The 24,532-nt window shown below is 39.4% G+C and overlaps 2 protein-coding genes across 4 annotated transcripts in view; one reads left to right on the top strand and one right to left on the bottom strand.

Annotated features, from left to right (window-relative positions):
- The window catches only part of GABRB1 (gamma-aminobutyric acid type A receptor subunit beta1), a 293,072-nt gene that overhangs the window by 195,936 nt on the left and 72,604 nt on the right, over positions 1-24,532 (top strand). The window contains exon 10 of one of the 2 annotated variants that reach the window (XR_010910014.1): positions 4,785-4,854. The exons of the other annotated variant lie outside the window; for it this stretch is intronic. The gene's annotated coding sequence lies outside the window, so the exon portion shown is untranslated. Of the gene's footprint in view, positions 1-4,784; positions 4,855-24,532 lie in introns of those variants that run through there. 2 annotated transcript variants of the gene reach the window in all.
- The window catches only part of CORIN (corin, serine peptidase), a 158,304-nt gene continuing 133,867 nt past the window's right edge, over positions 96-24,532 (bottom strand). The window contains exons 15-22 of one of the 2 annotated variants that reach the window (XM_060778485.2): positions 23,097-23,207; positions 20,376-20,505; positions 13,856-13,978; positions 11,813-11,862; positions 10,051-10,225; positions 8,698-8,969; positions 6,994-7,127; positions 96-5,929 (exon numbers count right to left, since the gene is read on the bottom strand). In XM_060778485.2, coding sequence (XP_060634468.2) covers positions 5,747-5,929; positions 6,994-7,127; positions 8,698-8,969; positions 10,051-10,225; positions 11,813-11,862; positions 13,856-13,978; positions 20,376-20,505; positions 23,097-23,207 — 1,178 coding nt within the window. In that variant the 3' untranslated portion in view covers positions 96-5,746. The remainder of the gene's footprint in view (positions 5,930-6,993; positions 7,128-8,697; positions 8,970-10,050; positions 10,226-11,812; positions 11,863-13,855; positions 13,979-20,375; positions 20,506-23,096; positions 23,208-24,532) is intronic. The other variant, XM_060778486.2, reaches the window with a different exon arrangement.

The raw sequence follows: 24,532 nt of genomic DNA, 5'->3' as shown, positions 1-24,532 counted from the left end.
TTTCAAGAGCAGGGAGGTTGGTCTTCCTATTCAAAGTCTTCTCATCCTTTCCCCCCATTCATTCTCCTCCCACCCTCTTTTTTCACTACTTTACCTCATTCCTGGCAACATGACAAAAAGGTTAGAAAAGCAAATAGGCAAAAGAGTGCCACACACATTGAGGAATCATAGAATCACTAGCTGTTCCCTGCCATGCGTTGCTGTGGCCCAGTCTGTTGATCTGGAAAATAAAGTAATTAGAAAGTGTTGGCTTCTAATATATGTAATTTCTTTATGCTTGTGGGTAAAAGTATTTTTTGCTGTTTCTTTGTCAGTGTTGATGTGGAGATTGTCTGGTTTGCCTACTCTGGAACATGCAACGTATAATTGTCCTTCTTCAGGGGTCCCTTTCAAATCTATGATACTATATCTGTGTGGGGGTGAATCATATATATCTATATCTATAGCTGGATGGCTCTTTGTAAGGAGGGCTTTGATTACGTTTTCTTGCCCTGGTGAAGGGAGTTGGATTGGATGGCCTTGAGTATTTTCTATTGGTCATGGGGATTCTGTGTGGGAAGTTTGTCCCAATTCTGTCATTCGTGGGGTTCAGAATGCTCTTTGATTGTAAGTGAACTGCGAATCCCAGTGACTACAACTCCCAAATGTCAAGGTCTATTTCCCCCAAACTCCATCTGTGTTCATATTTGGGTGTATTGACTGCTTGTGCCAAGTTTGGTCCAGATCCATCATTGTTTGAGTCCACAGTGCTCTCTGGATATAGGTGAACTACAACTCCCAAACTCAAGGTCAATGCCCACCAAACCCTTCCAGTATTTTCTGTTGGTCATGGGATTCCTGTGTGCCAAATTTGGTTCAATTCCATCGTTGATGGAGTTCAGAATGCTCTTTGATTGTAAGTGAGCTATAAATCTCAGCAACTCCAACTCCCAAATGACAAAATCATAATTTTTGAGTGATGGTCACTCCTTGTGTTGTGAGACGTTTTGTTGCCAAATTTGGTGTGATTTCGTTGATTGATTCTTTTGTTTTTAAGGTATGCATTATGCACAGAGTATTTATATATAGATAGAGTTGGAAGAGACCTCATGGGCCATCCAGTCCAACCCCTCCCAAGAAGCAGGAAAATTGCCTCCAAAGCACCTCCGAAAGAGTAGTTCCTCCTGAGGAAACTGAATCTTCTCCTCTCTCTTCAGATGAATGCAACAGCACAAAGACCACCCATTCTATCTGTATGCATGCCACTTCTTCCCTGTCATAACTTCCTGCTGGCACCGCAGCACAATCTATTTGGGGAATTGTCAACAAACAAGATTTTACAACTATTTCACTTCAAACACTCTCTCTGCTCACAACTCCTTGCTCTCCTTAACTACTGGAGTTAAGCTAGAACCAACCATCTGTGAGGAATGGGACTGGAAAGAATCCTCTATGCCACAGCATATGTATTTTTCCTAGTCTCTCCTGCCACAGTTGGTTGGCTCCACAGCAAACTGCTGCAGGGAGGAGTGATAGAGAGTAGAGTGGGTGGCAGGTATAAGCAATCCTATTTCTGCCTTACACAGTACTCCCAGACAATTCTCTCTTTAATAAGAACATCAAAATCAGCTAGTTTCAATGGGAACATCTCCACAGACATCATATCTTGGAGAACTATGTTGGAGTCAAATAAACTCAAAAAGGCATTCATTAGGTTATGGATGAGCAAATTCCAGGGATCCACGGCTTGCACTACCCATGCCACCAAATGGAAGGAGAAGTGCCCGTGACACTGTATCCCTGGGTGGAAAACATAAAGAAGCCAATCCTGTTGATGGTTTTTGCCATTCTTAACTTAAGACACTGCTATATAGCTATAGACCAGGCATGGGCAAACCCAGGCATGTGGGCCTGACGCTGCCCCTTGGGCTCTTTCCTTTTGTCATGCATCATGTTCTGCAGTTGATGGTGGTTGGTGGTGGTAAGCCTAGCAGTTGGTGATGGAAGGATTAATGTAAGTCTTAGTTCTAAAGGGTTGAGTAATCTGTAAGTAAGAGTTCATGAGTGAAAGCAATCAAGGTATGCAAGAGATAGGTTGCAGCTGGGTGTTTCTGGATATAATGAGCTAGCCTTGAGACTGATTTTTGGGAGAAAAGTATTTGTCTTATTTTGGTGGTAGATGCTGCTGGTTTCCCCCCAGGTCTGTGGATTTTCGGTATCCTGAACTGTCTCCTGTACTCTTGGAACCCTGGAACCTTGATTCTCTGGACTGGCTTTGGACTACGGTATAGACTCTTTGGACTACGGTATAGACATTGCTCACTGAACTCTCGGCATTTGACCACTGGACTGGATATTTTTACTACGATGTTATTATTATTATTATTATTTACAGTATTTATATACCGCTTTTCTCACCCCTAGGGGGTGAGAACCTGCAAGTGTTTGCTGACAGTTTTGTTTTATATTCTGTGGCTGAGTACTATCTTTATGTTTTATGTTTTGGACTATTAAAACAGCCAGAAAGTAAGTGCTGTTTTAATTTAAATGTTTAACACAAACTGGGAATTTGTTTGGTTCACCTCTGCCAGAATAATGGCAGAGCCCTAGCATCATGATACCTTTGGCCCTCGTCTGCCTCGGACCTCCTCTCAGCATCTGGACAAGGTGGCCCTAAGGTCATTTATCCAACCCCTGCCCTAAACTTTAGATTTAGGGTTACCCTAAGTCTGAAATGACTTGAAGACACACAACAACAACAACAACAACAACAATGGTGGATTAACTTGTCTATCTCATCAGCCAAAAGCACATTCACACTTCCAATGGAAATGCTGATAAATTTATGTTGATTAAAATATTCTTCATTTTAAATATTGTATTGGGTTTTTTCATGTTTTTGTTCAAAGAATACCCCACCCCAAATGGTTTGAGATAACCATGAACCGGCCTACTCCTTTAAAAGTTTGAGGACCCCTTCTTTAATATTTCTAATCTCTGAAATTCTTTCATTGGGCTTTCCATTTGAGGAGAGTACCATCACCCAGAGCAAAACATCTTATATAGATGTACAAAGAACATTTTTGATTATCTTACAAAAAGGACCAGACTCCATAATCCATAACCTTGGGAATGTGATTTCATTCATTTATTCCATAAAAATTTGTTAGAGAAAGAAGCCAAAAGTTTGCACTAATCTAATTCCTGGCTGCTAGTTGTCAGTATTTGTTTGTAATGGGAAGATGCTATAGAAACAGGTTCTTAAAAAATATCCCACCAGTCAACTATGGGTGAGGGGAACCCACTCCATATTTCAACCCCTGAAATTTGGTCTGACTTTAAAAATAGCATCAATGATATTAAGGAGTAGGAGAAGTACCAGCATATTAGTTTCTGGTGTTCAAAGCACTTTATATGCGTTATCTAATAGCAACAATTTACAAGGACACTGTATGGTAAATCAATAATATAATTTCTCTACTGCAGTTGGTAGCAACTAAAGCTGAGAGAGAATAGCTTGCCTAAGGTTATCCAGGGAACTAAAGTAGTCAAGACAGAGGTGTTTTAATATACACTTTTCTGGGAAGGGGATTGTTAGCGATAGTAACAGTATTCTTAGTAAGTTTTTTGCTATTTTTAATCCCCCAACAGAGATTTGAGGAGTCTAGGAAGTTAGGGCTCTTTCTTTCCTAACTTTTGCATTTGTGGGCAGATGAGTATATGCTCTCCAAAGTAATTTGCACTGTAGATGAAGAGATCTATGCTGCTTTTTTAGTCTACTGATTCATAGTTTCAGGAAATATCACTTTCTTATAGTGATTTGTGAATGATTTCATCTGATCATACGTTTGAGGCTCCTGGAATAGCCATTAGGCTTGTGCACTGATCCATTTTAGCCTTTTTCCTTTGGCCAAGCCAGCTTGTTCAGCTTGGTCAGATAGCTGTAACAGAAGGGCCCAAGCCGTCACATTTTTTCATTCATTACGGACCACGTGGCAGCCAATCATGGCTCCTCCTCCCTATTCGGCATCACATGGAATGCAAAGAGGCTCCTGTATGCTGCTTGCATGGAATTTCCCTGTGAGCTCTGCCCGTTGGGCCAATCGGAATAGAAGAGCACTGTGACATGTCTTATGCAAGCTGTGTCTGCTTCCTTAACCCCATTGCTTATACCCAGGCTCCCTTGAAGGGAAGAAAGGAAAGGGTCCCAGGAAGGGTGCTTCCTTAACCTCGTTGCTGGAACCCAGGCTCCCTTGAAGTGAAGAAAGGAAAGGGTCCCAGGAACAAAAAGAGGAGCCTTGTAAGTTCCCCATTGCCGCCAATGGGCCGGATCTAGCCATATTTTTCAGCTGCGAAACAAAAACGGCAATCCAGCCCACCCGTTTTCAGGAGGCGCGCAAAAATGGATATCGGTGTCAACTGGAATCTGACCAGCAAAAATGGATCAAGATTCAGCCAAAATGCACAAGCCTAATAGCTATGGGGGGAACATCAGACTGTTCACACAAATAAACATGGAACTCTTAAGAATCTTAAGTTCCACTGAATTTTATGTAGCTTCAAAATGGCTACAAAAAGAGGTTGTAAGGACCATGCAGATATCTTTGACAATTTCAATATGACGATTTGTAAATTTGTGAAGCCCTCAACAGATGTCTTGAAGTACTTGTAGGCTACTTTTCTCCATTGAACCATGTGAAGAAAAAATAGGTAAGAATAAGAGGAGGAAAGAAATGCCTAACCTGGGCTATGGCAAGGGAAAAAATGCAGTGTGAGAGCTGGACCATAAGGAACGCTGAGCGAAGGAAGATAGATGCTTTTGAACTGAGGTGTTGGAGAAAAATTCTGAGAGTGCCTTGGACTGCAAGAAGATCCAACCAGTCCATTCTTCAGGAAATAAAGCCTGACTGCTCATTGGAGGGAAGGATAGTAGCGGCAAAGATGAAGTACTCTGGCCACATCATGAGAAGACAGGAAAGCTTAGAGAAGACAGTGATGCTGGGGAAAATGGAAGGAAAAAGGAAGAGGGGCCGACCAAGGGCAAGATGGATGGATGGTATCCTTGAAGTGACTGGCTTGACTCTGAAGGAGCTGGGGGTAGTGATGGCTGACAGGGAACTCTGGCGTGGGCTGGTCCATAAGGTCATGAAGAGTCGGAAGCGACTGAACAAATTAACAACAAAAATCAGATCTGAATATTAAAGCAGTCTTTTTGTCATGTGGTCTGTGCATAGCCTCAATGGTGACATAGATTGATATCTTTTTTGCCATGTACTAATAATTAAATTGAGTTGGATGTTGTAGAGAAACAAGGATTTTGAACTCTTTAAAAGACTATTTTCCATAGATATGGCAGTTGCTCTTGAAAATACACCAGCTGTTCACTGCAAGAGACAGAAGTTAAAATTATCTGTCAGCAATCTTTTTCTTTTGATGAGCTAACATTTCTCCAGTACTCCTAATTCCGTTCTGGAATATAATCTATTATATCATTTGATTCTTCCTCTATACATTTTTCTGAGTGTATGTGAAAAGGAACACAACACTGCTAATGAAAAAAAGTCAGAAATTATTACAAAAATATTTGATCATCATTACCCAGAAGCATCTTTGGCACAAGAGGATATATAAATTTCTATATGTTGTTCCATATCCTGTGCCCTGAAACAAACAGAATTTCTCATTCATCAGATATGTTCAGTTCAACTTCTTCATGGTTTTGGTGCCCTCAGAGTTTGTCTTTGCACAACATTTCTATTCTGGAAAATCAGTGGAGCAGAAACGTGTGGATATAGATCTGTCTTTCAATCCATTCAATAAAGTGAGACACGTTGCTATAAACTCCAGGTCCCAAAAGTTTGGAAAAACAGACGGAGCCCCAAGAAGTTAAACCAAACAATGTCCAGCGTCCAGCAGACTGTTCACACACAAGAGGTCCCCCGCTGTCACCCTGCAAGGAAATAGATATTATTCTACAGTCTTAGGCAAGTCCTAAAAAGTAAAAGTTGGGTGAATTAATCTAGAACAGGAGTTGGAATGCAGGCTGCATGAAATACTCCAAAATCAGCCAAAAGTAATTGTTGCTGCTCAAAACCACTTAAAACATCTGCTCAAAATTCCCAAATGGCAAACACCTCCTCAAAAAAAATCCCAGACATCAACTAAATGTGACATTATGCCACCTCCATCTAAAACGAAGGCAACTAAAGGTGATGCCATCTCTACAACTGTGTCCTGTGGCACACTAAAGGAAGACAAAATTGCCTGGTATGACTCTTTATGAAACACATGTAATGATGGGCACTAAATGGGTCTTATGAGCTGGAAGAAATCTGCTGCTGATCACCCAAAATCACTGAATATGAATGTGAGAACTACCACTCCTCTTGGCACCCCCCCCCCCCCAGCAACAGCAAGGTTATCGCTCTGGGCAGCTAGACCAGGAAATCCCAACCGGATGCCCCCCACCACCCGCGACGGTCTTCCTCCAGGGGCAAACCAAGAATGGGCAACTTGGAAGTCCCTGAACAGACTCAGAAGTGGAGTGGGCAGATCAAAATGGCACTACCTAAAAGAATCCCACATCTTGTGTGACTGTGGAGCGGAACAGACAACTCCGCATCTGTATGCTTGTCCACTATGCCCTGCCTCATGTACAGAGGAAGAATTGTTGGAAGCTGCAGACAATGCCATTGCTGTTGCCCATTTTTTGTCAAAAGATATTTTGCCACCTGCGCTCCTTCTATTTTTAATGGTTTTATATCAATTTATGCAATGTTTTTGGTACAAAATAATAATAATTGAATATGTTTAGCTTCTGTTAGCTATAGACTTTTCCTACAAACCAATACTGCCATACCTGCATCCCTTTCATGTGGTGTGGGTTACATGCAGCTATTTTGGTCTGCATAGGAATAATTGACAAATAATGGCTGTGGTTTTATAACTACCGTATTGTGCTTTTGCATGTAGGTTTTAAATACACACACGTTTCTTTTTTAAAGCTTGGCTTACCATGCAAGAATCCACAGTGCCAGATTCATAACCGGCACATAGCATCCTGCCAGTGATGGTCTTCATGTCAAAATACGACTGACACTGTTCTAAGGAAATAATACGAACTTCTCCTTCCTGAAGTTTGAAAGGCACTAAACAAGAAGAAAGACACATCTTCTGTTAAAGTATACAAATGCATAAGCACTGATCATTATAGCAATTCCTTTGTGCAAAGTGAAGTGATGGTTACTTCTTTCAAAATTTGTATAAAAGTCAACATCTAAAAATTTCTTGCTTAATCAACATTCCAATCTGTTGACTATATACATTGTGTGGTTTCAGATAACATAAGAAGTTGGGGAAGCAAGGGAGTTCTGTGCCAAGATTACCGCAGGAGAAAACTGGGGCTCCTTGACCACATGTGAATTGGAGAGTCCTTCAAGTCCTTCAAGTGTCCCTCAGCTTCACTCCAATTTTTTGAAAAGACTGACCTTGAAGGAGCTGGGGGTGGTGACGGCCGACAGGGAGCTCTGGCTTGGGCTGGTCCATGAGGTCACGAAGAGTCGGAGATGACTGAACGAATGAACAACAACAACACAGTTGTACCTAAACTTTATCATGCTGCCTACATGCAGGCATAGCTGCGACTCTGCTTTGTCACCACTCCACACCACCACGATCACAAGCTAGATAAAGAATTCAGGCTTTATGTTTTTTATTCTTTGTCTAGTTAGTTGGTGGAGTAACAAATGTGGAACAATCGTACCCACATCAAGACAACATGCTAAACAATTTGTGAAGTGAAGTCATTCCCACCACAACTGGGAAAATACACTATCACTATTGCACATCTGTAATCAATACTGGAATTACCCAAATATTATGTATGCTGTCCTGTAACTTCCCATGAATTCTTATTATAAATTAGATGTATAACTTAGAACCAACATGGTGTAATGGTCTGAGTGGCAGACTAGTAGTCTGGAAGTCTCAGGTTTGAATTTCAGCTCAGTTGTGGAAGTCCAGTAGACATTATTCACTGAGCAGCCAGGGTTGCCACTTATTCCTTTAATGGATGGCCATAGCCAAGTCACTCTTTCAATCAAAGAGGAGAGCAAGGGCAAAAGTCCTCTGGCCATATTTAGTTGAGACAACCCTGTTTAGGATCTCCATAAGCACTAAGTAACAATAACAACAACATATAATTACTATGAAATGGAAATGACAGAAACCATGGGGTCATATACATAAGCCTATCTTGAAGCAATTGTGCTTGAAACATCCATGACAATTACTTGTTCAGCTTCTTTCTAATATGTATATATATTATCTGAGCAATGACATAAATACTTGGTGGGAGAAGAATACTGTTTCCTCCTCCCAGAAACCAAATTACAGTTTTGTTTACAAAACAGAGCTAGTATTAGGTAATGGGAATTGTTGTGGCTAAATCACAAGGAAAATCTAGCTGGGGCTATGGATTCTCTCCAAAGCACATTTCCTTTCTTTGGGTTCCAAATCAGATTCAGTTCTGAATATGAACTGATGTGAAAAATGTGAACAAGCTGAGAACTTTGGCTGGGAATATTCTATATGTTTTGATGATATTTCAAAAGACAATTTTTTAAAGAAAGTGTTCGCGGATTTACACTAAAGCTAGAAAACAGACCCAAGCTGACAAAAATAACTATATTTGTAGAATTTAGAAAACATTCATCTCACTTTTGTTGCCCATGTGTCCCCAACCAGTGATGTAGCAATAGGTATCTGGCTGAACTCGCTGGCCCCTCCTGGGTAGGCAAACTGGTCTCACGTAGCTTGTCTCATTGATGTCTTCATTCAGTTCCACAATGCTTATATCATAGTCCACTACTGCACGGTTATACCGAGGGTGCAGGATAACATTCTTCACTGTGAGGGTCTGCATAAAGACTGAAGGGTGATCCAAATTGTTGATGCCAAACACTACTTTCCAGGCTGCAGGGTTTTCCCTTCTTGGTTCCAGGAAAGAAATAAGATACATGATATTAATTTAAGTTAGGTACAAATAGCCACCCTTGCCTCTTCATCATAAAAGTATAGGATACATGAACAGAAAGATAAAAACTTAAGTTTGTCAAAATACAAAAGCAAAGCATCGTCAGATTGCATTATATGGCAGCAGAGATCCAGCAGATATGAGTTACCACTTTGAAATCTTATTTATTTATTTATTTACTTACTCTCTCTCTCTCTCTCTCTCTCTTTCTATATATATATATATATATATATATATATATATATATATATCCTTCACGTAAAAAAATTGATTTTGTCATTTGGGAGTTGTAGTTGCTGGGATATAGTTTATAGTTCACCTACAATCAAATAGGATTCTGAACCCCACCAACTGTGGAATTGAACCAAACTTAGCACACAGTTCTCACATGACCAGCAGAAAATACTTGAAGGATTTGGTGGGCAATGTCCTTTGGTTTTGGAGTTGTAGTTCACCTACATCCAGAGATCACTGTGGACTCAAATAATGATGGATCTGGACCAAACTCTACACGAATACCCAATATGCCCAAATGTGAACACTGGTGGAGTTTGGGGAAAATAGAATCGTGACATTCGGGAGTTGTAGTTGCTGGGATTTATAGTTCACCTACAATCACAGAGCATTCTGAACGCCACCAACGATAGAATTGGGCCAAACCTCCCACACAGAACTCCCATGTTGGCCACAGCAACGCGTGGCAGGGGGTGGCTAGTGTGTGTGTATGTATGTATGTATGTGTATGTGTGTGTGTGTGTGTATATATATATATATACACACACACACATATATATCCCGCCTTTCTCCACCCCAAGAGGGACTCAAGATGGCTTACAGATAGATAACAATTCAAAGCCTTAACAACAATGTACAATTAAAATAAACATTTAAATTAAATTAAGATCAAAATTGAAATACATGAAAACATTTTAAAAACATGCAGTAACAGTCACTATAAAACCAAGCTATCCGCAAACATAATCCAGGTCATTTTGTAATCCATATGTGACATATAAATCATGATCAGCACTACTTACCCTTCAAAGCAGTGTGCCACTGTTAAGACCCATTTCTTTGCAATGAGAACGCAACCACATATATGACCACTTGGCTCACTCTGCAGAGAGCATTGCCACGGCCACAGTCCTGGGCGACTGGTTCTGCCACCAAGGATTCTCTTGTTCATACGAGCTGCAGGGCGACGTCCACAATCTATTAAGAAACATGTCATATAGAGAGAGGGGGGGCAGGGAGAGAGATTCAATGTTTTTTCAAAGGTACTAGTCCCAAAATACATATTTTAGGATGGAAAATAGTTGCAGAAAATGAGATACTGAGGTAAATTTGTGAAGCAAAACTTAAGATCACTGTTGGGCTTGATAAAAAAAAATCTGCTCCAGCAGGACACAATGGCATTGTGGTGCTTTTTCTGGACCCTACAGCTCCAGGATGATATGCTAATGAGTCAACCTATGCTGTAATCATTTTCAAACAAACCACCCTATCCATCTCACTGCCCAAGGCAAAGGGGCCATCTTGGAAAATTCCCTCCTAACCTAGCAATTTGAAAGCATGCAATGTGTGCAGATCAATTAATACTGCCTCTGCGGGAAGGTAAAAGGGCATCCCATGCAGACATGCTGGCAAAATGATTGGTGATGTCTACGGACATCAGCAATGCTTCTTTGGCATGGAAAATGGAACAAATGCCCCATGGCCAGAGGTAAGCATTGCCTCCAGACACCAGACATGGAACAAAGGGGAAGACCTTTACCTTATCTGTGTATTGTATGTCATTGTTTGTCATGTAAAGGCATTGAATGTTTGCCTTATATGTGTACTATAATCCACTCTGAGTCACTCCGGGGAAATAAAGCAGAATATAAATAAAGTGTATTATTATTATTATTATTATTATTATTATTAAATACTGGCATGAATTCAGTATTCCAAATGCTATGGTATCATTGTGTCCATGGGGGATCTTCTGTTTTTCAGAATTACAAAAGATAAAAACACTGGGTTGTTGTAGGTTTTTCCGGGCTATATGGCCATGTTCTAGAGGCATTTTCTCCTGATGTTTCACCTGCATCTATGGCAAGCATCCTCAGAGGTAGTGAGGTCTGTTGGAAGTAGGAAAATAGGTTTATATATCTGTGGAATGACCAGGGTGGGACAAAGGACTTTTGTCTGCTGCAGCTAGGTATGAATGTTTCAACTGACCACCTTGATTAGCATTTAATGGCTTGGAAGTGCCTGGGGGGAATCTTTTGTTGAGAGTGATTTGATGTGCCTGATTGTTTACTCTCTGTTGTTTTGCTGTTGTAATTTTTGAGTTTTTTAATATTGGTAGCCAGATTTTGTTCATTTTCATGGTTTCCTCCTTTCTGTTGAACTTGTCCACATGCTTGTGGATTTCAATGGCTTCTCTGTGTAGTCTGACATGGTGGTTGTGAGAGTGGTCCAGCATTTCTGTGTTCTCAAATAATATGCTGTGTCCAGGTTGGTTCATCAGGTGAGGCAGTATGGATCCAAAAGTTGTGAGAAACGAATGTCAAGAAAGGACAACTGCCTTACATTATCCCTATGGATTTCTGGATCCGTCTGTTTTCCATTGTGTGCAAAACAATGCCATTCCAAATCTTTGATCTGAATTAGCAAGTTTCCTTTTATGTCATTACAGTGCATTCCCCAGGCCACTGAGTGAGCACAGACATTTTTAGAAAGGAGTGGGGCTCATTGGTATTTTGAAATCTACCTAATTTCTGTCTTCATTGTTATATGAGGTATGAATCTTACCTTCTCTGGTGCAGAGAAGTGAAACCATACTCTTGCTTCTGCATGGCAATCTAGATGTAGAAATAACATGTTGGACAATAAATTCAACAGCATACCTATATATTTTGCTTAATGTGTATCATTTAACTGTCAGATAATCTTAAGGGCCCACTAGTGGTTTTGTTAGACAATTAAAAATACAATACACTTGAAAATCTTGCCTCTTGAATTTTAAAGCCAATATATTTCTGCAAACAATAAAGTTTTGGTCTATTAGACACATCTATCAATCCAAAGCATAGCTGAAGATATTGAAGTCCGTTTAAACATCTTTGGTTTTGCTAGAACTATTTCAATGCTAAAGGTAATGAGAAGTATTATATTTTGATACAATAAAGATACACACAAATTCAAAATATCAATACCTTAATATCTCCAAGTTTCTGCTTTGAAGAATTTTCCATATTGTAATTTTTTAAGAAACATCATTTCAACTGTATCCAGTACTTGAAACAGGTTTATGCTATAATGGCATTTTTGGATCATGTTTATATAGCATCATATAACGAAAATATCACGTCGCTGCCATCAATATAACGTAATATCGGGGGGCACTCAGTGACTTTCAATATAGTCAGGGGGTAAAACACCTAATCCCACCTGCTGGTCACCATTGTAAAGGCTGAAGAGGACCCTGAACCAATATTTCACTAACAGATCCCCTCAGACACACACACACCCACACACGTTCCTTCAGATGTTAAACCTCTCACAGCTGGCCACCACTTTGAAAGATCAGAGTACAGGATTTTACTTAGTTAGGTCCTGGCCGAAAACTAACACAATCCTGTCACAAAGCACTTCATTGTGTGTTGTGTAAACGTGAGTGTGTAATGGTAGGGTTGCTGCCACCACTCAAACTTTGGTTTGAGAAATTGTCTTGTTGTTAAACTTGAGGTAAATCTTCTTATACACCAGCTCCTTCTATTTTACTTTGGCTCCCTTCAAGTGACTGGATTGTAGAGATGTTGAAGATCTACTGGAACTTATCTTATATAATGAATCAAGGCTGAGGCAGTTTAAACAGTGAACTAGAGATTAAGTTTATTAAAGTATTTGAAACATACAACTGACTTCTATGAGGTACACAAGCATATTTTGTTACTGAAGCACAATCTTAAGAAATTGTTTCTTTAAACTGAGTTTCCTTTCTTTAACATGAGCTATCGCCCTCACTCTATACCTTGTAGCAGTGAGTCTCTTTGACAAGCCTCTCTTGGCTGTCTCCCAGAGTATCTAAGTTTCCCCTAGGCTACTCTGTCCCTAAGAGAATATAACAACTTGTGTCCTAACTCAACACAAAAACACAGGTCTTCACTTTGATTCTCCTAGCCAAACTCTATAGAAGCACCTGCCTTAAACTATTCTCTAACAAGCAAACTCTTAGCTCACTAAGAAAATCTATCCTCTTCTCCCTGTCAGCAATCCTTCTTCTTCTATATCAGAAACCCTTCTCCTTTCTTGTCAAAACTGTTTCTCTCCCTCTGTCAGAACTGACAGCCTTTTTACACTCTCTCCCTCCAACTCCTCCCCTTGGTCTTAACCAATCAGGAGATAGCTGGGCTCCTCCCCTCTGCTTAGCTGCCTCTCCTAAGATGTCTGCTCTCCTGAGCTGCCTTACCAACATGGAGGCCGGCTCACTGACTTCTAGGCTGCGGCCTACCAAAGGTATGAATCACCACACATCATCACCCATATTTCTATTTTAAGTTTCTAGCACCAAATTTTAAATCGTTGTAAGTTGTGGTGCTATTACTTACCTATACCCATACACACACACACACACACACACACACACTGTGATTTAGTGAAAGGGAGCACTGCAATAATGTACAATGACAATAAAGTTATTCTAAAGTTATTCTATACATACTCCTCCAAGCAAGACGATATATGTATGAAGACTGCTTTCACAAGCCAATTTCCCACGTTACATGAATACTATTGGATACAAATTAATCTCCATATACTATAGAAGCATAAATTGCTAGCTGTTTTCCTTACCCAGTCACCAAATGGGCATGTAATGTGGATATGTTTTTGCTTTCCCAGTCAGAATGCAAATTCAGCCATTTCTCATGATGGGGCTGCTCATACTCCGAGACAATTTCTGTTACAGGTGGTCCTCTGAAATAAAGACATCCAGATTATTTTAGGGTGTGCATATATCTTAACATTATATCAACATTTATTTATGTGGGGTTTTTTTTCAAAATCTGAAAAAAAATGAAAATATGATATTTCCTAGTGAGTTCAAAATACTGCATATATTCATCTACAAGTCAATCTCATATATAAGTCAATGGCGGGTTGATTTTATTATGACTCATGGATAGGTCAAGAGTCATTTCGTCTTTCTTTTTATTACCTAGTTTAGAAATGGTTCCCAGTCCTTGATCAAGTTTTTTGTGTTTCTTTCTTTGTTCATCATTGCTAATTTGTCCATTTCTGTTTTTTAAAAGATTTTAACTATCCATTCATCTATTGTTAGGAGGTATGGCTTCTTCCAGAACTGTGCTTATACTGTTCTTGCTGCTATTATCATGTTGTGGAATACTTTATAGTTTAATTATTTTGTTTAGTTCTTTGACATTCCCAATAAAAATAATTTGGATTCCAATTGTATCTTTGAAAAATTATTGCAGTGTTTTTTGTATCTTGTCCCATAATTATCTTGCTTTTTCACAGGTCCACCACATGTGGAAGAAAGTTCCTTCCTGTTCTTTACATTTCCAGCACTTGTTGTTTCTTCCTGTATACATTTTAGATAGCTTGCTTTGTTTATAAGCCATCCTTCAGCCTTAAAAGAAGGGGCCCCTATGTGATACTTATATTTTAAAATAACAAATAAAATAGAAATCACAAAATAAAAAGCAAATGTACAAGAAATGTAAACACACATAGACATAAAACTAGAACACAAATTTAAAATGCCTGGATAGAAAGAAATATTGTAATCTGAAAAGAAAGGTCAGTGCCAATCATGAGAGGCTTGAGTGACCAATTCATGATATAGTAACTCATGGAGTATCCTAAGAGTTATACACTTCTTTGAAGGCAGAACTAACCGGAAGGCAGAACTAACCGGAATATTTAGAGGTGATATGTAACATGAGAAAAAATGGGACAGAAAACTTAGTCACTAAGCCCAAACTGAGAGACTCTTAAAGGGATAGATGTCTTATGATCAGTGTGTCTTCACATCAGCATATGGTCAATTTGCAAACCAATTTGCTGTCTTTAGGACAGTGATACTCATCCTGTAAGTCCCCAGGTGTTTTGGCCTACAACTCCCAGAAATCCCAGCCAGTTTACCAGCTGTTAGGATTTCTGGGAGTTGAAGGCCAAAACATCTAGGGACCCACAAGTTGAGAACCACTGCTCTAGATGACTCTAGAACAGACGGGCAGATGTGAAATTGAAAATGCTTTTGAACATTGCACATTGCACTTCCTAAGTACGGTACAAGGATTTTCCTGTGGCCTCCAGATGAGATAAGTACTTTGTAAGACAATTCTTAAATGACCAATTGAATTACATCCTAGCTCTACAGGGATTTTTCCAAACGTTGGAAGAGATAATATTTTATTGTACAATTACTGAGAAAATCCAATAAACAGAATGAATTTTCTCAGATGACCTAGAGTAGCTCATTTTACATTGCATCTGTCTAATATATTAACATTAATGACCACATTCCGTATTTAATCCCTTCATAGGTTTTTTCCCTGGTCATTCCTTCTTTATACATTATGTATCCATTAGCCCAATTCCCACTGCCTTTATAACAAGATATTATCAGAAGTAGTCATAGAGTGGAAAGTTTTATTTTACTTAAGGTAAAATAAAAGAGAGAGGACTATCTCAGTTAGAAGACTATCTCAGACTGTATTTCAATCAAGATTGTTTTTCAAAAGAAGTCGGAAGAAAATAATCAGATCTGGCACATCTGCAAGTCTAGGTTCTGACTTTCTTTGACTTTAGTTAACTAAACGTTTCCTCTTGTATTCAAAGTTCTCTATTACAAGGCTATTCATGCAAACACTTAAATCCTAATGTTATTCATGTGTGCTGGTGGTTCAGTGGATACTAACATTTCATTGAAGTATTCAGTCACTCAACGCAGTTCACTCACCGATTAAAAAGGCAATGAGATTGAATCAAAATATGTCCTTTCCAAACTTTTATATGGTCCTTACCCAACTTAAATTTACAACAGAAAACAAATAAATAAACAAAAACATAATAATAAAGAATTCTCATCTCAGTGCAATTAAAAAAAAACCTTCTGTCTACTTTGCTATTCACCTCTTCCAGTCATTCTCGAGTAAATATGTTTTCCCAGTTTTTTGTGGTAAAATTAGGTGCCTCGGCTGATATTCGGGTCGGCTTATACTCGAGTATATATGGTATTATTATGCTTAGCACCCAGAGAAAGTTGTGCAAAAGCTTTCCAGTTTACTTGGCACTATTTCTTTTTTCTAGGAAGAGTTTGCCTGCAAGTAACTTTTTGCAGGGAGGAAAATGAAATATTTGGATTTAAGCTTATGTAGTCTAGTAACCACTGGTGCTTTCCATGTCAGTATATTGGTGAAGCCTTTTAAGATGCTAATCTTTTTTTAAAAAATATTTTATTGAGATTTTTTGTGAGTAAAATAAAAAAGACAAAAAAGAAAAAAATAGCAAAAAAAGAAAGAAAAGCAGAAAATGTGAGAGAAGGAAAAAAGTAGAAAAATTAAGCATCTGTACTTCCAGTCTTCTTCTTTGCTTGTTGTGTCATTCTCTCCCAAAGTCAACAATAAATTAAGAAGTTAATCTTATCTATAAAGGAGGTATCCAAAGATCTGAAGTCATTTGAAGGATGTGGTTCAGCAACTCAAATAGCTTGTTCAAAGTTCTCACCAAAATCTAAAATGGAGTCATCACCCACCCCAAGATGTAAAATACTAGATGCTACTGCAATCGCCTCCATCGAATGCATACTTGGAATAACACCCAGTGTGTTCAGGTTGGTTTGGTCCTAGATAAGGGTGATAGAATCGCATCTGGTCTGAAAATCAAACCTTATTGCACATATACAAAATATGCCTAACCTTTGGAAACAGTCCTCAACATGAGAAGAAAGAGTATATTCCCTTCAGGTTTCTAACTGAAATTTAGAGCATTTATTTTATATGCATATAAAAGAAGTGTATATGAACAGGTTGCTTATATAACTATGAAAGGGCCTTCACCTGTTTTGCTACTACATTGTGAAATGCAGTCTGTTCCCATTGTGGATATTAACATTTATTTCTGTTTCCTTGTTCTCCAGATCCTTCCTATGCTTAGTTCACATCATATTTCATATTATATTTTCTGCATTGAAATTCATGCACAATTTTAATTTATTTTAATATGTATCTATATTTACACATTTTGCACAGTTCCGCCCATTGATATGAAGTATGTGTGCATTTTGTTTATTTACTTATAAAAACACGTGCATTGTTTCGTGAGTATCGTGTTTGATTGAAATGTATTATAAGCTTCACAGATGTTCAGATCTTGAAAGAATCGATGATTCTTTTTGCAAGAAATCTTGCATAACTGCTTTCATCTTGACTGTCAGATCCAAATTCTCTTCAATCTCTAGTTCCTGTCATCACTTTAAATAAATATTTTCAATCTATGTTTTTTCTATGTTACATTGTTGTACTGATATGGTTTTAACTGAGTTTATGAAGTTTAAATTGTTTATTGTATCTGTTAGCAGTTTTGATTGATACTTTTATATTGAACGGGGAAAATAAATAATATAATAAAATGTCATAACATACTCTAAACCCACAATCTAAAACTTTTGCACCAAAGGAAAAAATGCATATATTATGTGATCACTCAAACAATATGTACTATTGGAACATCATTCTTTCATATACTGCCAGACGAAATATCTTTCCTTTGTGGATATGTGTATGGACGAGCACCAAAAAGTCTTACCTAGTTTGACAGTAGTACACTTAATCCATATATTAAAGCTTCCACATAATACCTTTGTCTAGAAATAAAACATTTTCTGTTGGGGGAAAACAGCTTCAATATGCCTTATGCCATGACAGACTATAGTTAAAACAGCAACAACAAAAATATTATTTTAGGAATTCAGAAGGAACTGCCCAGTTTTTTACACAATAATAGAAACAGATCTTTTATGTCTATCCAGCTGCTTTGGGGGTCAGATTTACAAGATGCATACCATAACACACCATAACATTAAACATATGGATAAATGTAATGATAGGAAAAAAACATATTGATGCTGAATGTGAATAATTAATATTTTCTTAGGTTCTTGTAGGTTTTTTCGGGCTGTAGGGCCATGTTCTAGAGGCATTTCTCCTGACGTTTCGCCTGCATCTATGGCAAGCATCCTCAGAGGTAGTGAGGTCTGTTGGAAATAGGAAAATTGGTTTATATATCTGTGGAATGACTGGGGTGGGGCAAAGAGCCCTCTGCTGAAGCTAGGTGTGAATGTTTCAGCTGACCACCTTCATTAGGGGGGCTGCCCTTGAAGACGGCCTGGAAGCTTCAGCTGGTTCAGCGCGCGGCAGCCATGTTACTAACTGGAGCGGGATGCAGGGAGCACACAACGCCCTTGTTGTCCCAGCTCCACTGGCTGCCGATTTGCTACCGGACCCAATTTAAGGTGCTGGTTTTGGCCTACAAAGCCCTAAACGGCTCCGGCCCAAAATACCTTTCGGACCGCATCTTGGCCTACAAGGACCTTGAGATCGTCTGGGGAGGCCCTTCTCTCGATCCCGCCTGCCTCACAGGCACGTCTGGCGGGGACGAGAGAGAGGGCCTTCTCGGTGGTGGCCCCCCGGCTGTGGAACACTCTCCCTGTAGACATCAGACAGGCACCCTCCCTTATGTCCTTCCGAAAAAGCCTTAAGACATGGCTGTTCGAGAGGGCATTTAATTAAGTGCTATAACAATGTGGTAAAGATGACTGGAATGGAACAAGGAATATGAGATTGGTTATGATTCTACTATGAGACGAAGCGGATTATTTAGTGTAACTTTGTAATTGTTATATTGTTAAGATGTTGTTGTAATTGCCTTTTTGTAAATTGCCTTTTTATATGTGTTGTACACCGCCATGAGTCGCCCTAAAGGGCTGAGAATGGCGGTTAACAAATGCATCAAATAAATAAATAAATAAATTAGCATTTGAAGGCCTGGCTGAGCCTGGGAAAATGTTCTGTTGAGAGGTGTTAAGATGTGCCTGGTTGTTTCCTCTCTGCTGTTTTGCTGTTGTAATTTTAGAGTTTTTTAATACTGGTAGCCAGATTTCGTTCATTTTCATGGTCTCTTCCTTTCTGTTGAAATTGTCCACATGCTTGTGGATTTCAATGGCTTCTCTGTGTAGTCTGACATGGTGGTTGTTGGAGTGGTCCAGCATTTCTGTGTTCTCAAATAATATGCTGTGTCCAGGCTGGTTCATCAGGTGCTCTGCTTGTAACAGCAGAGAGGAAACAACCAGGCACATCTTAACACCTCTCAACAGAACATTTTCCCAGGCTCAGCCAGGCCTTCAAATGCTAATGAAGGTGGTCAGCTGAAACATTCACACCTAGCTTCAGCAGAGAGCTCTTTGCCCAACCCCAGTCATTCCACAGATATATAAACACATTTTCCTATTTCCAACAGACATCACTACCTCTGAGGATGCTTGCCATAGATGCAGGCGAAACGTCAAGAGAAATGCCCCTAGAACATGGCCCTACAGCCCGAAAAAACCTACAAGAACCTAGTAATTCCAGCCATGAAAGCCTTCGACAATATTTTCTTTTTCAGTCTCTTCTGAGTATCAAAGTTGCCTCTGTGAAAGTGCCTTTGACTTCCATCCCCAATTATTTAAAAGTAGCTAATTCCAAACAGCCAACTATAGATTCAATTTATTGAATACTGAATGAAATATGTGGCTATCCTTAATATCATAAATGTGCAATAGAGAAATTAGATCTAAAATGTGATCTCTGGGAGCCATTGTACAAGTTCATGATAGAGTAGATTCATGGTTCTAGAGAACTACTTACATTTCTCAAGCATTTTTAAAAAGAAATATTCAAGTCTGGACATTATTAGCACAAATGTTCTTGCATCACTGTATTATATACAATTCAAACAGGCTTTATTATTTTTTATCAGATATTAAGAGGATCCATTGGATCTTTAATCCAAACTAGATAAAAAATCTAGTTCCACTACATTTGATGGATCAGCTGGACAAGTATTGAAGTTAAGGGGTGGAAATAAGCTATTTACGATACACAAGCTACTTTGATAATGAGTATATCATCAATAGATCAGGGTTTCTATTAATCTGGTGAACAAAATGATCCACACACAGTAGTAAACGTCAGAATTTCACTTGTGCTCAATGGGCAGAGATAGCAACCAACACCAATGTCACTTCTAGCCAAACACCTAGTCAGTCACACTCAGAAAATTTATCAGTACTACAAACTACTGACCTTACCCTAAACCCATTTGTTTGCATGCCAAATGGCTTAAATTTTCTTCCCATCCATCAGCGCATACGTGGTAATTGGTAGCTGACCTTTGAACAGTTAGGAACATCAAGGAGCTCGTGTTTTTAGACAGGGTTACTGTGAAGACAAAAGAGAATGTCACTTTACCATGCCAATGAGAAACCATGGGCAAGCAAACAAGTGGAATCATATCACTTGATTCCATATCACTTATAGTGCTTCCAGACAGCATCAAAATCTGTGCCAAAGCGGGTTTTAGAAACCTGCTTTGGCATGGATACCAATCCCCACTACCCTCCCCCCCCCCCCAAAAAAAAAAACCCTTGGCTTTCTCATGGAGAGTGGCTACAGGCCATCATGGTAACTACTGAGATAGCATGCATCCACCCCAAAGCCCCCAAAACAACCCTTAAAACTTAAAAAAACTACCCAGCAACTATTAAGGTACTCCTTACATCCGCCTGGCATAAAGAAATGACGTGCCAGCAGACAGGGAGGGAGTGAGAAGCAATTTTCCTCCTCACCCATCCCCACCTCCAGTCTCCTGGTGAATCATTTTGTCATGCCAGGAGGATATAAGGAGCACCTTAATTGTGGCTGGGTAAGGTTTTTTTTTAAGTTTTAAAGGGTTGTTTTAGAGGCTGGGGGGAGAGGAGTGTGGTGCTATCCCAGACCTTTGGACTCCAGGAGCCCAAAAAGTCTGAGATGGCAAATGGGAACTCACCCATGGGTAGTTCCGGGTAATCCCAGAACTACCTGGGGGTGTCTCCCCAAAGACCCAATACTCATTAGACCCAGGCCTTTCAGGAAGGCCTGGATCCAATGGGGTATTTAATTCATTCATTTCTACTGAGGATGTCATTCAGATGCCCCCCAGTAAAAACCCAGACAGGTCTCCGTTTTAAAGCTTGTCTGGATCGGCCCCTAAAAATTTCGAAATACATATGAAATTGCAAAAAAGAAGTTGGTGAATGCAGAATTTTTTACCATAAAGATACTCCTAATGATACAGGCTGATACAATGCCATTACACAGATGGCCAAACTTAATCACACTGGAATATCTTGACTCAAATGGCATTTAACTTTCTGAGATGTGAAAATTGAGTATGCTCATTTCTGCAACATCTGCATTGATTGGAAGATGTCCCAAAAATAGTTCATAAGATGGAGGGAATTTTAATGTATATTTTAGCAATCAGAGCTCAGAACACTTGTCCGGGCTTTGATTGCTAGGATATCCACTAAAAATACCCTTCTACACAGCTGTATAAAATCCAGATTATCTACGTTTAACTGGATTATATGGCAGTGTAGACTCAGATAATCCATTTCAAAGCAGATAATGTGGCAGTGTAGAAGGTTTCCACACAGTCTGGTTAATTATCCAGACTGGGTTCCCTTGCACATTTCCATGATGACAGAAAAGTAAACTCTTCCACACAATTATCAAATAGTTCATTGCAATCAGAAAAATATTCTGGAATGTGACAAATTTTTGGCATCACCTAATTTAATAAAAAGCCATTCCAAGAACAGATTATTCTATGAAGTAATCATACTAGGGCTGGTTCCGCACAGGGGAAAAGTCCAGTCTGACCGAGGATTAAAAAACTCGGCTCAGACTGGACTTCTACCCCAAACTGGCAGAGAACACCGCACTTTCATGGAGGGTGGGGTGTCCAGATGCCCTGCTGGACCTTCTGGCTGGGCACATGGACAGCAAAAAAAAACAAACAAACAGAAAAGCTAAAAATTATTTACCCAGCAGCTATTACTCTGATAATGGCCCTCTCTAGGAGCATAGAAATGATGTACCAGGAGAAGGGACCAGGGGAAAATTGCTCTCCCTCCCCCCTTCCACTTTCCCCTGGTGCACCATTTCTATGCACCAGGAGAAGGCCAGCAGAAGGGTAATGGCATCTAGGTAGGTAATGGCAGCTAGGTAAATAATTTTTAGTTCTTAAGGCTTTCCCGGGGGGGGGGGGGGGGGGGGGTTGAGGAAGAAGGTTATAGTCCTCTGGATTTTCCCGGCTCATGGAGCCCAGAAAACAAAGTCCCAGAACCTCTGAGGGGGCAGTCCAGACAGTGGTCATTCTGGATTAGACCCAGGTCTTTCAGGAAGGTCTGGATCTAATCCAATACCTAATTAATTAGGCACAAAGCAGTGTTTTCCTGCTTTGTGCCGAATTAATTCGCTTTTCCCTGAGGCGTCATTTGGATGACCCAAGTAAAACCACAGGAGCTTGTGCTTTTTGCAAACTGTCTGGATGTGCCCTGAGTTTTTTCCCATAGTGAACTGTATCTTCATGGTTGTGCTGGTGAGTGACCGTAATAAAGTTTTGTATTGGATCCTCATGGTTGTGGAACATGTAAAGAATCAGGCCTGGGAAAAAATCTCTACACTTGGAAATTATTACGCCTGAATATTATATTGCTTGTCTCCAAAAATGCACATAGACAGAAGGGTGAAATCTGATTGTATTACACAGATTAGAAGAAAAACGTTCATCAAAAGATTCTTCCCTATTCACATCTGTTATTCATTGAAAATGTCAGTCTATGTTATCATCCCTCTGTAGTATTAGAAAAGCTTGTTTGCTCTTCTCTGTAAATTTCCAGAAACAACTATTTATTGACAAGGTGTTTTCCACCTCTGAAAGCTCCACATTACGAATTCTAGGAAGAAGTGTAGATGTCAACACTTACCGCAGTCCCATTCATCTGATTTATCAACACAATGTATCTGCCCATCACACCAAGCTTGACGAGGCACACAATCATGGTTGGCACATGTAATCTCATCCTTTTTGCAAAAGGCTGCCATAAAATGCAAATTAAAACAAAATATTTAAGCATGGAAAAAACAAAGTTTTAAAGAATACTTTTAAAGAACAATATAACATATACATTATTTGGAAATTGAATAGTGGCTGCTCAAGGAGAGTATGATTATTACTATTGAGCTTCCTTGTGTGTTTACCTCTTGAATTTTTCATAGGTTTTTCTCAGACAAGGAATCTTCAGAGGTGGTTTTGCCAGTTCCTTCCTCTGAAATATAGCCTGCCATGCCTGCTAATAATGCTATCTGTATTCTGATAACTGTGGGGGTGCCTGCCATCCTTGCTGAATGAAAGTTTCAGGCACTGTTTTCCACTGGTTTAGTTATATTTAATTCAGTTTTTTTAAAAAAAAAAAAGTCAGAAAGAAAAGCTCTATTTACTAAAATAATGGATAATATTCAGTTGAATTCATAAGGGAAAGGAGGACAGCAGGTTGCATACCTGTAACTGTAGCTCTTCATTTTGTCATCTGTGAACTCACACAAATCGGTTATTCTGAGCTTGTGTAGTACATAATTTGGAATCTTAAATGAGTTATATAATCTTTTGGGCAGTAGCCCTATCTATCTTCAGGTATCAAACATAAGGGGCATTCCCCTTAAACAAAAGTCCCAAAGATACCAGTGCATCAATCCAAGGACAAGCAGGATGTGACGGTTTGTATGGCAAGCAGGACGTGATGGTTTGTACGAGTTCACAGATAACCATTCAAACAACTACAGTGACATGGTCTCTGTGACTCAGAAAAATGGGAGACTAGCAAGCTACACAAAAAGGAAGTGGAAGCATCATTGTAAACAAGTTTACTGAAAACAAATCAGTTCAGCAGTGCTATATAAACAATCATTTATGGTCAACCATAATAATACACATTACATTACATCAGAGAACTGCAGATACAGTTACTGTTTTTCTTTTTTGGCTCTTGGGAATGTCCTGTAAGTTTTCAGGCTTCCTTGATCCAACTGGGTTGTGCAGAGGGGATAGTGAAATTGTTCTGTTACGCGCTGGGCCTGTAAAAGCTGTACTTTTCTATAGGATGTGCAACTTGAGCCCAGCAGGAAGCCAGGGGCCCCCGAAGAGAAGTTCTCAGAGATTTTCCACCACAAATGGTCTTGAGATGGCTTGTGAAGTATAACAAAGTCCTTTATTAATGAACAATCAAACAGAAACTTCTCTTGTCTTCAATAAAGTTAAACAAATGCTTCCAGGCTTTTATGCAACTGGTGGATTCCTAATTTTGTCCACGAAGGACAAGCAATTGTCTTCAATAACTAATTCTTTGCTTTAAAGGAAAATCCC

This window comes from Anolis sagrei, chromosome 5 (assembly GCF_037176765.1).
Source record: "Anolis sagrei isolate rAnoSag1 chromosome 5, rAnoSag1.mat, whole genome shotgun sequence".
Classification (NCBI taxonomy): Eukaryota; Metazoa; Chordata; class Lepidosauria; order Squamata; family Dactyloidae; genus Anolis; species Anolis sagrei.
The sequence above is the reverse complement of the archived record's forward strand: the minus strand, read 5'-3'. Positions and strand labels throughout refer to the sequence as shown.